General features: G+C 47.5%; 1 protein-coding gene across 10 annotated transcripts; it reads right to left on the bottom strand.

The window, feature by feature from the left end:
- Positions 1–6,407: 6,407 nt before the first annotated feature.
- On the bottom strand, positions 6,408–12,412 carry LOC102086803 (zinc finger protein 572). Of its 10 annotated transcripts, none has more exons than XM_065065477.1 (4): positions 12,272–12,412; positions 10,851–11,491; positions 8,720–8,809; positions 6,408–8,272 (listed from the first exon to the last, which is right to left on the bottom strand). In XM_065065477.1, the coding sequence occupies exons 3-4, from the start codon at positions 8,769–8,771 to the stop codon at positions 7,353–7,355; spliced, it is 972 nt and encodes a 323-aa protein (XP_064921549.1). In that variant the 5' UTR covers positions 8,772–8,809; positions 10,851–11,491; positions 12,272–12,412; the 3' UTR covers positions 6,408–7,352. The 10 variants fall into 10 exon arrangements, with proteins under 10 accessions (XP_064921549.1, XP_064921557.1, XP_064921524.1 ...); XM_065065485.1 differs by having other exon boundaries at positions 8,720–8,806; XM_065065452.1 differs by having other exon boundaries at positions 11,018–11,491.
- Positions 12,413–15,282: the final 2,870 nt, after the last annotated feature.

Here is a 15,282-nt window from a genome sequence, read left to right as displayed (position 1 = left end):
GTCTGCCTTTTTATTATCCTGCAGGCAAACAATTTGCCCACTTTTTGCTAAAAACAAGCAGTTTACACAAGCAGTTTTCAACCCCTTTTTGATTAATGGACTATAAACCAAACATATTCCAATGGAGCAGCAGACCCCTTCATAAATTTAATACCCAGCTCACAGGATAACATACACGAGCACATTCTGCCCAGCATCCTTTCATACAAGAAATCCCTGCACGTACCCCATGGAGCCACACCACAGAAAGGATAAACTCTGCTCTGGTTTTGCAGACCTAAAAAACATTTTCCCTGTGGATTTCATTTGGGAACTTTATCCTTTTTCCTACAGACATGTTCTTTCCTTTTGGCAGGTTGACTTAAATGTCTGCAGTACCCTGCAGCAACGTGTTCCGTCTCTCATGAACAAGCGACTTCATTCAGACACTGCCTCGACGTTATAAATAATGGATGGGGACTCTCGCTCTGCTTGCAGATGTAATCTGAACGGCATGTGTATGTTCAGATCCACACCCGCTGGCCGATACCAGCAGTGCAGAAGTGCAGGCAGCTCTCAGCCTCGGTCTGTAGGTCGCCATGTGAGGCGCATCACCCCTTGGCTCTTCAGTTTGCTCCCTGTGGAAAGGGAAACCACCCAGGGCCACCTGTGTCCCAGAGCGATGCTGGTGAAGCCCCAGTCAGCTCAGCCTGGCTCTGGGCACCTCTCCCAAATGCCGGGGTGCATCGCAACTTGAGCTTTCTGCCTCTGCGCTGAACTAACACCCCGGATTTGTACCCTTGGCAAATATGGATCCAGGCGCAACCGTTACAACACGGGCTCCCGCAACCGCCTGTGGAGGCGCGCCCTCTGGCGGCCCGCCATGCCGCTGCGCGCGGCGGGGGGTGCCATAGAGTCACAGAGGCATTTCGGTTGGAAGAGACCCGCAAGATCGAGCCCAACCATAACCTAGATCTTGCACTAAACCATGTCCCTGAGAACCTCATCTACACATCTTTTAAATCCCTCCGGGATGGTGACTCCATCTCTTCCCTGGACAGCCTGTTCCAATGCCTGACAACCCTTTTCGTGAATAAATGTTTCCTAATATCCAATCTAAACCTCCTCTGGTGCAACTTGAGGCCATTTCCTCTTGTCCTATCACTTGTTACTTGGGAGAAGGGACAAACACCCTCCATGCTACAATCTCCTTTCAGGTAGTTGTAGACAGCAATAAGGTCTCTCCTCATCCTCCTTCTCTCCAGCTGAACAGCCCCAGTTCCCTCAGCTGCTCCTCATCAAACTTGTGCTCCAGGCCCCTCACCAGCTTCGTCACCTCCTCTGCACTCTCTCTAGTACCTCCATGTCTTTCTTGTAGTGAGAGGCCCAAAACTGAACACAGGATTTGAGGCGGGACCTCACCAGTGCTGAGTACAGGGGGACAATAACTTCTCTAGTCCTGCTGGCCACACTAGTTCTGATGCATGCCAGGCTTTTTGGCCACCTGGGCACACTGCTGGCTCATCTTCAGCTGGCTGTCAATATCAAGACCCCCAGGTCCTTTTCCACCAGGCAGCTTTCCAGCCACTCTTCTCTGAGCCTGTAGTATTTCATGGGGTTGTTGTAACCCAAGAGCAGGACCTGGTACTTGGTCTTGTTAAACCTCATACAATTGGCCTCAGCCCAACAATCCAGTCAGTCCAGATCCTTCTGTATGGCCTTCCTACCCTCCAGTAGTTCAACACTCCCACCCAATTTGGTCTTGTCTGCAATCTTACTGAGAGCACACTTAATTCTCTTGTCCCGATCACTGATAAAGAGATTAAACAGAACTGGCCCCAGTACTGAGCCCTGGGGAACAACACTCGTGACTGCCCGCCAACTGGATTTGATTCCATCACAACTCTTTGGGCCTGGCCCTCCAGCCAGTTCTTTACCCAGTAAAGAGTACCCAGCAAAGTCTGCTCCATTCCTGCCCGAAGTGGCAGGTTTGACGGGAAGACGCTGAACAAATGGAGTGTGTAGCGTTAAAGATCTCAAAGGTTAACACTTGTCCCTGAAAATTGTCATTAGTCCTTTTTTATTTTTTTCTTCCATATGTGAACGTGCTCAGCATTTCTTTGAGGCTCTTGATTCTTCCTTTTCCCTCAACAGAAATCTCCAAACCTACCAGAATAAGGAAAGGTGCACATACCTTAAAGACAAATGGAGGTGAGGAAGCCATGACAACAGAAATGCTGAGAGGTCACCTGTCCCTGCGGGAATTCACTTCTGGCTGGGGCAATGTGTATGTTGGCAAGGTAGAAGCCAGAGGTGCCCCCCGCTGCTCCCACAGTGACTTCTGGTGACCCCTCGTACAGGTAAGGCTCTTCTGTGTCCAGACCCAGTTGGTGAAGAGCTCTTGGCTGTAAATACAGGTTTGTGATTCAGGGCCATTTCTGAATCGGAGCAATAAGCCTGAAAAATGAATGCCTATACAAGTGGTATAGGACCACTTGTTACAGGAGGTGTAGTGCTTTCAGTTAGTCCCCACTGTGGGGTATAAATCCTTTCTGGTTATTTCTCAAGTTTGTTTCCACTAGCCCATCTAGAACAGGTGTTGGTGACTTTCATGTCCTAGTTATCACGTCTTCTCTTTGAGCAACACATTAGTCAGCACACTTGTCTCTGAATAGGTACTCCACGGCAGTGAGAGTTTGAGTTCCAACTGGACGCATTTTACACTCGAGAGCCTGCTAAACCATTACCTAGTCTCTTAAAGTTCCCTCCTTCCTGGCAAAGCCAGAATGTGTGCATTTACACGCTTTGGTCCTGCTCACCTTGGAACTGCAAGTTTTGGCAAGGACTTTAACATCCAGTAAGGTGGAGATCAGGTAGAACTGTAGCATAAAAAGCTAAAAGCTTTATCTCTTATGGATACACTGCCGTGTCCTACCGAAGGACCACCAACATCCATTTGTCGTTACTAAATCTGTGTACAATTCCCAGAAAAGACACTTGTGGTCCATGCAAATGGACTGCTGACTGGAGGATGTAGGGGTAAGTATGGGTTAAAGCAAGTCAGCCAAACCAGAACTGCCCAGAGGCTGCTGGCACTGTGGGGTTGTGCCCTATTGGGGAGCGCACAGCCCAGTGTGGCTGGTTGCTGCTGCTGGCTGTGGGGTCCCCTGAGGGAGCAGCCCTGCTGCTAACTGCAGCCCCCCGTCCGCATCCCTGACAAGGGGCATTTTAGCCCCTCTCTCATCTTTGGATCAGTAACATTCTGCAAGAAGGGTGAGAATACTAAAAGGAAGACTACCTTAGCAATATAAGCTCTTATCGGATTTATCTCTCAAGTGTTTTGGCAATCTTAGACTTTGAAGGGTAGGCCTGCACAGTTAAAGTTTGAGGAATACCTGCCTAAAATGCACGTCTTACAAATCTTTACGCATGTGCTTGGCTACTAAATGCATATAGAAAGGATGTGTGGGCCTTGAACCTGGAACTTTTTTTTAGAACGTGGAGCCCCAGCACATTAAGATGAAACTATCAGGCCAGTCAAGTGCTTGGGTTTTCTGAGAAAGTAAAACTACTCAAATTAGCAAAGCCACAGTCCACATGCATCCCAGTGCAGCCGATTTGCAGAGACTGCACTGTGCGCACCCAACAGCCAGAACAGACTGATGCAACTCGGAACCTGCAGTTTTGCTGAACTGAGCTGCTAATACCAAGAGGAGAACACCTGGTCCCATCCACAAATAGGTCTTCAGCTGACAGAACTTGTGTGGGTAGCAGACTTGAAGCCCAAGGTATGTTTTAAGTAGTACTGGGGGAGTGAAGTGTGGTTTGCTTGTTGTTTTTTTTTCGTTGTTGTTTTAAATAGAAATAAACATTTAAATATAGTAATTTTTGTCTTCACTTCCGAGAAGAAGTGAAGGTGAACAGAAGGTTGCCTTCTGCTCAGGTCAGTAGTGGTGCCTAAGTGGAAAATTTCACTCTTCAGTTTCAGTAAGATGCAAGTTAGGCTCGTTCTTCTGAATAGTTGTAAAAGGAAAGTTGCTGCAGCAGAGCTCTGTCATCAAGTGGTCTCTGTGTACAGCCTGTCATCTTGATGAGCGACACTTCTTAATTAAGCAGAGGTGCCACATTGTGGTTGAAACAATTCTTAACTGTCCCCGCTTCCCTCATATCAATGAGCCTGGAGTTACAGACCTCCCAATAACGAGAGGTTTTAGGGGATTTCAAATTAATTATAAGTCTAAAAGTTCAACACTTGAGTGTGTGCAGCATGCAGATAACACATTTCAAAACGTGTTTGAAGATTATTAACACAGTTTTGTGCTACTGCAAAGATCTTTGAAAGGAAGAGTGCAGGTAGCATCCCAAGTATTGCTGGGGAGACCTGAGATCCACACACTTCCAAGGAAAGCTCAACTTTCAATTAAGAAGCCTGTGCATCTAGGCTTAACTGATTTCCTGTTTGAGCACTTCAATTACACTGATTTAATGATTAAACTTGTTCAAATAAATGAGAAAAACAGAAAGAATCCATGGTCAAAATTATTGGACAAACTGTTAAAGCTAATGAAGGAGGACACTGGCGTTTGCGAAGCAGCTGTTAGTAAGAGCCTGGAGGAGAAAAGGAAAACAGCTGCCTGCAGATAAGCAATAAATTCAAGCACAGGAGCAAAATGAAGAGGAACACACTGTTGTGCTTCAACATGTCAAGTGGCAACACAGCCAACTGAGAAATGCTGCATGAATATTGATCATCTTACTTAGCTGATTAGTACCCTTAGGTATTTATCTACACAACTGCAAAATGTAGCCCCAGGGAGTGAAACCTGGGTGCTCAGTTCTTGATCATCTGCTCTGCCTAATGTATGCTATATTCTGGAGTAAAATTGTTTGCACTGGTCCACATGCAGCGACTCTTAATTGCTCCTGAAGGACCACCAGTTGAAAAAGGCTGTCCTTTAGGGCACCCTGCAGGAGCCACGTGTCTAGGACATCAGGGCACAGGCCAGCCAAGAACAACACGTAGCCTGGGCCACATCTAGCTAGCTGGCAACCTGGCATTTTGGGAAGGGGTTCACCTGGGCTAATACCACTTGGCTTCCGTGCCCCTGGCACCTTTTACTGTGTAGATGTAACCATTCTGTTCGTTGTGCTGCTTTGCTCCTTCTGCAAACAAACACGATAGACTGATACTCCAACTCTGAGGGAAGACACGTTTTCAGCCAGTTCATGGGGGAGAACTACCCTCCAGAATAAATACGTTTGGTAATGGTATGTGTGGCAAGAGCACCACAGAAATCAATTGTAGTTTCCATCACACTGTGGCAGTGGCGTCATGTCTTCTCCTGATGGGGCTAAGAAACAACCAAGGCAAGGTGTCAGGCTTTTCCAGGTCTAGTCTTCCCCACAAACATTAAAAAAAATATATTAAGAAAAGAAAAAGAAACATCTTAAGTGTTTCTTGGTAACTAACAGCAATACTGGCCACATTATTTATTTCCATTTTAGCCTGTCTGTTCTCTGAGGCTAAGCCTCTCAGTGGTATGTACCCTACTGCTTCTGAGGCTGTGGTCTAGACTGGGCTAATGCAGTTTAAAATGATCTCCCCAAAGTCTGTCATTTAAAAACTGTGGATCATCTTACAGATAAGACTTAAGGCACAGCCATGTGAACAGTTACTCAGCACAGTTGTATTAATTCAGGCTCTAGGAGGGAAGGCGGGACAGTGAGACCCAATGTCTTAAACCAGACCTACTGCCAATGGAGCGTGAAGCTGTGCCCTCTGTGATAGCAAGTGGTGGCTAAGGGAGGTATAGATGTATCCGCATTATTAGCCAGTAATTCCAGTCACATTCCTACTGTTCACAGCTTGCTTGTTCCCTCAGGATCCTGTGCTCTTCAAGCTGGGTGTTCTCTTTGCCCTGTAGGGATAATCCCCCATTGGGGAGCTCATCTCCTTGTGAAAGCTCATGTTTAGCACTAGGCCTATGTGTGGTGCTGAAAATAAATATTCAACAGCACAACATATCTGATCGCTTCATTTTCTTGCCTAAAGCACACTGTGATTTCTTCCTGTGTTTGGCTCCGTGGGAGGAACAGGCATTTCAGTATACACTGCCACGTTCATTACAGGGAGTTCTATGCTAGAGATATTAACATCTTTGTTATTACTGCCAGTTCTCTCCTCCCCCGCACCAAGCGGTCGCCTGAGCAAGAATTCCTTTTAAGGACAGGCTCCCACTAGTAGTATTCTCCTTCTCGAAGTGAAGACGATCTCTTCAGAGGTCAGTTCCTTCTGCTTTCTCAGAATCCTGACTCCCCCATATTCCTTAGAAAGCCATTATTAAAGATGTCAAAACCAAAAATATTACAGAAATTCTAGAAATCGGTCATAATTACTTCGTCATAATCATAAACTCAAAATCATAGCATTTCAGTTAAAAGTTTTATGCAAGAAAAAATGTTTAACATTTAATATAAAATCAAAGTTTGACATAGCTTATTTTTCAAACAACAACCTCTTTATCTTCATTAACATACAATTAATTAGAAGATTACAATTTAAAAAGTCATCCTAAATGCTTTTAAAAGTCTTATAAAAACATTCATAAAGTGCCACCCACAAAAGTACCTAAACAAGAATTTGAGAGAAATATCTATTAGGATGTTAATTTACTTAATTGCTGCTGAGGACTAAGCTGTCCAATGGCAGCATAATTTGTAGAACTGCCAATTTAACAACCATACAACCCAGCAAGAATACAGTTCCATAGATGTGGCCCCAACAGAGCATCATCTGGGCCCACAACATGTACACAGAGGCACACAGCAAAGTGTTGTGGGGTTTTAAAATAAATAGATGCTGACCCTACCTAAACCTGACAATATTGGCAAGTGGGAGATGTGGATTCCAAGCGGAGCGATCATCCCAGACTGCGGCCTTACAGCGAGGGCAAAACACAAGTAGCTTGTACAAAAAACAGGTACAGATTTTAGCTGGTTTTTACTGGGATAAAAATCACTCGCCACTAGAAATAACAGAAAAAGGCACTGATCCTTTGAACACTTCCATGATCTCCTCTCTGGCCTTGAACGTACTGTACTGTAAGCACCTTTGTTTTCCCCATCCCCAAAAGAGGGGCTCAGAACAACCACCGCATGGCAGTGAACACGCACTAGTTTGTTTGACAGCGGCCTCCCACTCTGCTCGAGCATCTGGGCAGTGCTCACTAACAGACTTACCCAGAAGGGGACAGGCCCTGAGGGCTCCCTCCCCCAAAATTCATACCCCGTATGAGGTGTCCAGGGAGCAGATGTGTGTCTTCTCAGCACCAGGTAGCTGCCGGTGGTCCATGTGGTCTTCTCCACTCTGCCAGCTACTCTGTATGGTGCTTCTGGTGGCGAGCCAGCTGGGGCTGGAACCGAAAGCTCTCCCCACACTGGGTGCAGCGGTAGGGCTGCTCCCCAGTGTGGATGCGGATGTGCTTGATGAGGTTGGAGTTGCCGCTGAAGCCCCGGCCGCACTGGCTGCATTTGTAAGGCTTCTCACCGGTGTGGGTTCGAGCGTGGTTAATGAGGTCAGAGCTCTGCCCGAAACGTTTGCCACACTGCCCGCAGGTGTAAGGCCGGACACCGTCATGGGCTCGCTGGTGCTGAAGGAGGTGAGAGTGTTGGCTGAAGCTTTTCCCACAGGCTGGGCACTTGTAGGGCCGCTCGCCTGTGTGCATACGCTGGTGTTTGATGCAGGTGGAGCTGTCGCTGAAGATCTTCCCGCACTCGCTGCACATGTAGGGTTTGAGCCCGGTGTGGATGCGCTGGTGCTTGAGGAGGTTGGAGCTCTGGCTAAAGCTCTTCCCACACTCGGCACAGGTGTAGGGTTTCTGGCCCGTGTGGATCCGCTGGTGCTGGATGAGATGGGAGCTCTGGCTGAAGCCCTTGCCACAGTCCCCGCACAGGAACGGGCGCTCCCCGGTGTGCATTCGCTGGTGCTGGATGAGGTGGATGCTCCGACTGAAGCCCTTGCCGCACTCGGAGCAGATGGTGGGCCGCTCTGCACGAGGGGCTCGCCGTGAGGCTGTGGCCACCCTTCTCTCCTGTCTTTTCACCAGGCTGATACCGGAGCAAGGCAGCTTAGCCACCGCTTCCCCTTCACAGCCACCTCGCTGAGTCTCTGAGGAACTGCGCTGGCTTCCATGGCTGTCCCCCAGATGCTCCTCTCCTCCTCTGGACCTTGCTGCCAACATGTCCAGCTGATCTGCACTTGCAGGGTGATCTGGAAGGAGACCTAGCTCACTACCTGGAAAAAAACATATGACTCTAGCTGTGATTCTCCCTGGGAAGCGGCACAGCAGAGAACAAGCAAACTGTTTTCCTAGGAAGCCTGCTCTGTACCGTGTTGGAGAAGCAGTAAAGGGAAGTCTGGGAGCAAATGGAAACCTAGCTGCAGGACAGGCTGTATGGCCTCATCATCCAACCCAGAGCAGACGTGCCATGAACAGCAGAGCCAAGGGTAATGCTACAGCTATGTCCTTGACCCCAAGAAATCTTCACATTTTGTCTTCTTAATATTCTGTCTTCAAATACATAATTTCAACAGCAGGCTGACAAAGGCAGGCTGTCTGCATGCCCTGATGGGGAAAGAGCATGTCTCCATATGAGCTGCATGAAATGAAGTGGCTTAAATAACACTGAGGCAGCTCAAAAACCATTTTGCTTGCTCTACGTTTATAAACTTATTCCTCACCTGTGTGTGTCTCCTCCAAGGCCTCAGGATCTTGTTCTTCTCCTTGGTCCATCTGGGCAGTTACACCAGGTTCAGCAATCAGGAATCCTTCTTACAAAAACAAACAGAAGTAATCTTAGTTGAATATTCAGCAAGAGCATGTCATATGTTTTAAAATCAACCTCAAGCAGAGTGGCTCCATAAAAGAATGGAGTCAACCGAGCAACAAACATTTATGGACATCCTGCACACTGCTGAGGTATCTGGTGCCAGATACTTTCCTTAAAGGAGATTCAAGGTTGCCCCTCTTCTGATAAGCAATATATATTAGGACATACACCAGATGTGCTGCACTCAGACTGGCTGACAGTGATAGTATAAACGGGTGTAAGCAGAGAGCAAAACCCAGCCATACTTACATTTCTTTAATAATGACAGCCAAAAGACTAGTTACTCTCCTAAGATTATTTTAAATGGAAAATGACTCTTTAGTCACCAGAACCTACTTGCTACCTCATCTCTTCTTTCTCCTCCAAGACCCTCAGGCTGAGGCAGCAAAAAACAATAAAACAGGCAATTTGATGTCTTGCCCACTCCAGCTGGATTCTGTTAGTCCCCAGCCTGGCATCCCTACTGAGTTCCAACAACTGCCATAAATACAACTATTGAGCAGGGTGTCCTTAGAAATGCCATCAGCACCAAAGATGAGATTTTTTTTCCTTTAGTATTTACTATTTTAAGGCTGAAACCAGCCAAACAGTAGGCAACAGCAGTTAGCATCAAGAGGGCAGGGTTAGGCAAGTACTTGCCTCTGGGCACCAGCTGCAGAAAAAAATGCAGAAGAACAGAGAAAATACAATGGTAAGAAAAATCCCACTTTATTGCAAAAAGTAAGAATCAAAGATGACAAGGAAAAGACACCACATGGATGAATCTAGGACCAGAGACTGACATACATAATATGTAAAGCTGTGATCACTTACGGGAATATTTTTAAAGCATTTAAGACACTACTTTTTCCCCCCTTTTTAATCTTTATAGTTACTTAATACTAGTTTGCATCACTTCAAAACTACAACTACTCAAGCTCCAGATGGAATTGGCTAACTGGATAGATTGGCACTGGTGCAAACAAATGCTGCAAAATGATGGGTGCCTGGTCCTGGACCACTTATCCATCAGCAACAGCTATTTAATGGAAGGTAATGGATAATAAGAGATTAGATAGGTCAGAATCAAGGAGATAACTCAGATGAAGGGAAAAGTTTTGGATCTCAGTTTGCAGTGATTATAAAACCGCCAGTCTTGTAGTCTTTGATTCTAGATGGTAAAGCTGGACAGAAAGAAAGGGAGCAAGCAGAAAAGAAAGGCTGCAATCTTGAAGTGCAGAACCGTGAAGAAAAAATAAAAGCCTTAAAAGGAAATTAATCCGAGTCCCTACTTTAAATATTTGCTGAACACTGAAGTGGACCACCCTTGCAGGTGCACCAGTTCTGGCAGTTCTGAGCCAACATACAGAGGGAGGTTGCCTTCTGCAGCCCTACAGCTCTCAGGACTATTTCACTACCAGGAATTTCTGCTGCAACAGTCTGGCAGTACAAGTTGACCAAGCTATGTACCAGATGGCCCACCTGCACTCCAGAGCAGGAGTCAAAACCCTGTCCACACAGACACCTTTCCCCCCGGCAGCTGACCACAAACAGCAGGGTTTCCCTCTGAAAGCTGTCAACAGGAACTTTGGAGGAGTAAATCCCTCAGCATTTCAGAAGTGGTACCAGCATCTGACAAATGTCCAACAATTACCAGCTGGGGAAACATCTAAGCAAGCAGACAAGGTAGAAGGAAGAGTTCTGTTCTGACTCTGCAAAAATTTCCTAGCTTGGGATGCCACTGACAGGTTTGCTATGGCAGCTCAGCAGAGAGCAGACAGTCTTTATACAGTTAACAGCCTAGTATGGAGTAAGGAGTTTCTTCCTTTCCCATAATCACAATCACATCTCTGTGAAAGGAAAGGACAAACCTCATCAACAGAGGGCACATTCCTTCAGGGATTTCATCTGTTACTGGGAGAAGCATGTCCTTGGGCATATTGCATTGCTGCTTGAATGCGGAAACCAAAGCAAGAAGAACACCTGTGGGTACGTGGCATTACCTTAGGCAACATCCACAGCTTTAATAAAGCAAGATATGAAGGGCATCTAATTTGGACCTTCAGCAGCAGCTTTGCAAATACAACATGCTGTTCCTGGGGCCTTGGCTTTAGTGTTGCAATAGCATACACAGATTCTGTACCTGGGTCCTACAATTTATGTTCTTTACCTTAGCTATTTGCAAATAGCTACTTATTTTCTCTTCCAGCCACTCAGCTCTGTATTTTTCCTGTGGTTGTACCAAGCTGCAGAGGTTATGGGACCCATCCTAGCGCAGAGTGTCATAGTTTCAGCTTCTTGGGCTCCTTGGGATCCTGTAGCCTGCTCCTGAAGTGCTGTCAGAAGCTAAGCATGGTCCATGTGATCATGGCAGGCACAACAGCATAAACCTGCAATTCAGAAGAAGATGTTCAAATCTTCCTCACCCCGAACACAAGAGGGCAAATTTTCATTAGGAGAACAGTCAGCCATTGGAATTAATCTCCACAGGGAAGTGGTGGATTCCTCAACATTGGACACTTTTAAGATTCAGCGAGACAAGGTGCTAGGCATTCTTGTCTAGGCTGTGCTTTTGCCAAGAAAGGCTGGACCAGATGATCCTTGAGGTCTCTTCTAAGCTGGTATTCCATGATTCTGTGATTATCTGGGACAGATAATGTTTGCAGTTAAATCAAAAGGTGAAGACATTTTCACGACAGAACACAGTTAATTATGCATCTGCACACATTTCTCTGGGGTGTGAACAGAGACACCTTCCCCTGCACCACCAGATTTGCTTATAAACTACAGCACTTGCCAGTGACCGCCCTCCTGCCCAGCCCCGTGCCCAGCTAGGGATGCTGGGGGGCACTGGGAGCCAGACACAGGAGGTGGAACAGGAGGGCCACTGCGGGCCAGAGCACCCGAAGGCAGGGGGCTGTGTGGGAGGGGGGTAAGTACGGTGTGGTTTTTGGGAACGAGGGCTTCCCATGGAGCAGAGGCAGGGGTGCAAAGCTGCCCGTCTGCAACAGTGAATGGACACTGGGTGGAGAATGGGGAAAGACACGCGTTTGCTCCGTGGCAGGTGAAAAGGGATGGAAATGGGGGAACTGCATTACAGGTGAGGGATTCAAGCAGACAAGGATGGCAACTACAGCGGGGTAGGGTCCGTAAGAGAGGCAAGCTCCCCTCCTCCAAGCTGCATTTTTTCTTCTCCTCCGGGTAGCTCCTTCCACCACAGGGCCGACAGACAAAGGCTCTGACAGGGGTTTTAAAGCCCGGCTGTCGGTGCCATTGGCCTCCTCCGAGAGCCAGCACAGACCCGCTCAGGCGCCCCCGGGCCCTGCCCCTCGCTGCCGCCCTGTCCCCCAGCCGAGCGGCTGCGGGAGGCCCGGCCCGGCCCCGCCGTGCCGCTCCGTGCCGCTCCGTGCCGCTCCGTGCCTACCTGCAGGGCGCCCGCTCCCGCACGGCGCCCGCCCCGCTGAGCGCCGGCAGCTGCTTCCTGCTCCGCGGGCAAAGGGCGCTTCCTGGGCGGAGCGGGAGGCTCCGGGAACGGGGACGGAGTTCGGGCCGGGCCTGCGGGAAGACCCCACAGTGCCTGGGGCATCCCGCAGCGCCGCCCGGATGCGCTCCCTGCGGGGGAAGCTGCGCCGCCCTGCGCCTTACGGCTCGGAACCCTGCGCCTGTGTGCCCGGGGAAGCGCACCGGGGAGGGCTGCGCGGCGGGGTCTAGCGGGAGGAGGGATGGATTATTTGCGTTTTTAGTTGCTGCGGAGCCGTAAATCCAGCACCTCTCAGCGGACTGGTGCCCAGAGGCAGGTGCTTGCCTAGCCCAGGGTTTGGAAACAGCCCTGTTGTTTTATGGCCCATATGCAGAGATAAGTCTTTCATAAAATCATAGAATCATTTTGTTTGGGAGAGACCCTCAAAATCATTGAGTCCAACTATAACCTAACTCTGGCAGTAAACCCTGTCCCTAAGGTCCTCATCTGCTACATCTTTTGAACACCTCTGGGGGTGGTGACTCCACCACTTCCCTGGGCAGCCTGTTCCAATGCCTGACAACCCTTTCTGTGAAAAATGTTTCCCTATATCCAATCTGAAAAAACTTGCAAAACTTGAGGCCGTTTCCTCTCATCCTGTCACTTGTTACTTGAGAGAAGAGACCAACACCTTCCATGCTACAACCTCCTCCTCCATGCTGTTATACAACCTCCTAAAAGTGCTTTCCCTTAGCTAAAGTGCTTTGCTGAAGTGCTTTACCTTAGTGCAGCTTTGACATCAAACTATCAAGCTTAACTTCAGGGCAGAAGGGACGCAGCTGACGTGGGGTGCGTAATACTTGTCTGTGGTAGAAAATGGGACACACAACAACACACAGCAGCTCCTTGCGAGGACACCATGCCATGCAAGGTGGAAGAGGAGATGGGAAGTCACTTTTTTTTTCTGGAATTATTGTCTCATTTGGAGTTTTCCCGAGGCAAAGAAATGTACACATGGTTTTACAGCATGGTGCCTGCTCTCCATGAGTTTACTCCATGTAACTCAGAGGGAAGAAGGTCGACGACTACACATTTTCATGAAATCAGGCAGGAAACCTGGGAGCTCAGGTGAATAAATGAGTTAATCCGTCATTTATGAGAGGAAGTTCTCCCCACGCAGTAGGTGACATAGGAGAGGGTTAACCTAGGCCTCTGCAGTTCTGATTTTAAGCCCATGCCTGGAGGGCACTGGAACACAACTGCTGGTGCTGGAGAGCTGCTGTGCTGGAGTGCACTAGCCAGCCCTTTCCTGGGGCAATTTGCAGCACTTAGAGCAGTCCCCATGTTACTGCCTACCAGTATAAACCGGGCCATTCCACTTTGATACACGCACCGTGGCACAGGCCTCCAGCACTATCGCAGCTGTCCGCCTTCTTGTGTGGCATGGGGTGTTCGTTCCTTTGGCCTTGTATGGTCAGAAGTCTGATTTGGGGGGGCTGCACCTCAAGCCTGACAGGGACCAGCTATCTTTGAGATCACAGCTTTTCTTGCCTTAGTGACCTGCATGTTTGCTGTTTTCTGGCCATGGTGACATTTGGTTTTCCCTGCCACCTTACCAGGGGACCAGGACTGGGTTTGAACACGGAGGAAGCCACCCTGTGGCTACAGGCAGGAGACAGCAGATGTGCTGTCAGGCCATAAAAAGCAGCTTTTCACTTCGGCCCCTCTATCCCAACTGATAAATGCATTGCTTTTTCAAGCCACCTCTTGCTCCATGGTGAAAATACGGAAAATTACCCAGCCTTTCTAGGAGCTAAAACACCCAAATGTGCTGTATGTGCTTAGCAGCAGTACAAAACAGGTTGGCCGCCAGATGAGGACTCAGATGAGGGCAAAGAAAGGAGTGATTTTCCAGGAATCGGGAAATGTTTCCTACTAACTAAGTGAAAAATACTCTCAAAGCCTCCTGATTCCCTTTCTCTTTCAAGCTACTCTTAGCAATGTGAATTAGTCACAAACCTTAGTGACTGTGTGCCCTAAACTGTATGGGAATTGCAATGAGAGGAATGAATGTGGTTCAGTTTTGTCATGTAGAGGCTTTATTTGTTAAGGCAGAAGCATCAATTTGCATTAAAGACTTTCTGCTGGAGAAGTGATGACTGGTATGGGTTTATTAGACTTGCAGTCTGTAATTTCACTGGCTGTGGACAGATGGAGAAATGGTCATCAACAAAATAAGATGGGAATAATTAAATAGAAAGGGAAAACATAGCCACATCAATCTACAAAACAGGACAACTGACAAGCCTGTTGCTGTATCCTTGCCATGCTTGTAGCATACAGCACATTTGCATGGAAGTGAAGGGGGTTGAAGATCAATATTTTCACAATCAAGGTACAAATGTATGCAAAACAATGAAACAGAAAATTAATCCTGGTTGTTGGATCTCCATCCTTGGAGATTTTTGAAATATGCCTAGACAAAACTGATCTGGTGCTAGTGATAGTTCTGCTTTGAGCAGGAGGCTGGACTCCAGACGTCTATTCCAATCAGCATTTCTGTGACCAAGATGTGGGCAATTATGGGTTAACATACATGCAACATCTTGCAAACAATTCAATAATTAAAAGTTGTTAAGTTGGGAGAAATCTTCCAAAAAGGTTTTGGCTGTCTTAAAAATGCATAAAGCAATAAAGTGTGCAAATTTTGTAATGCAACCATATTTCAAGGAAAAGGGAAAGAAGCAAAGTGTCTCCAGGTGGATAAAAATGGTAAGCCAGCTTTTATCAGATTACCATTAAAATGCAAGTGCCTGAATCTAGAGAGATGCCCTCAGAAAAGTTACTGCATTTCAAAAGAGCTGTATTAGTTCAGAAATACCACCATGTCAAGCCTTGGTTCAATTTTTTATTACTTCAGAGCAATTTCACTGTTTGATGATTTTGAACTTCAGCTGGCTAATGATGTGGAAGTC

The sequence above is a fragment of the Columba livia genome, chromosome 1 (assembly GCF_036013475.1).
Source record: "Columba livia isolate bColLiv1 breed racing homer chromosome 1, bColLiv1.pat.W.v2, whole genome shotgun sequence".
Taxonomy (NCBI): Eukaryota; Metazoa; Chordata; class Aves; order Columbiformes; family Columbidae; genus Columba; species Columba livia.
This window is presented reverse-complemented; position numbering and strand designations above follow the sequence as displayed.

Bases quoted from the DNA above. Each gene is read 5' to 3' on its own strand.
- LOC102086803 (XM_065065477.1), bottom strand. From the start codon at position 8,771: ATGGACCAAGGAGAAGAACAAGATCCTGAGGCCTTGGAGGAGACACAC. The intron at 8,273-8,719 runs GTGAGGAATAAG...GTTTTTTTCCAG, and splicing joins CTTGGAGGAGACACACACAG to GTAGTGAGCTAGGTCTCCTT.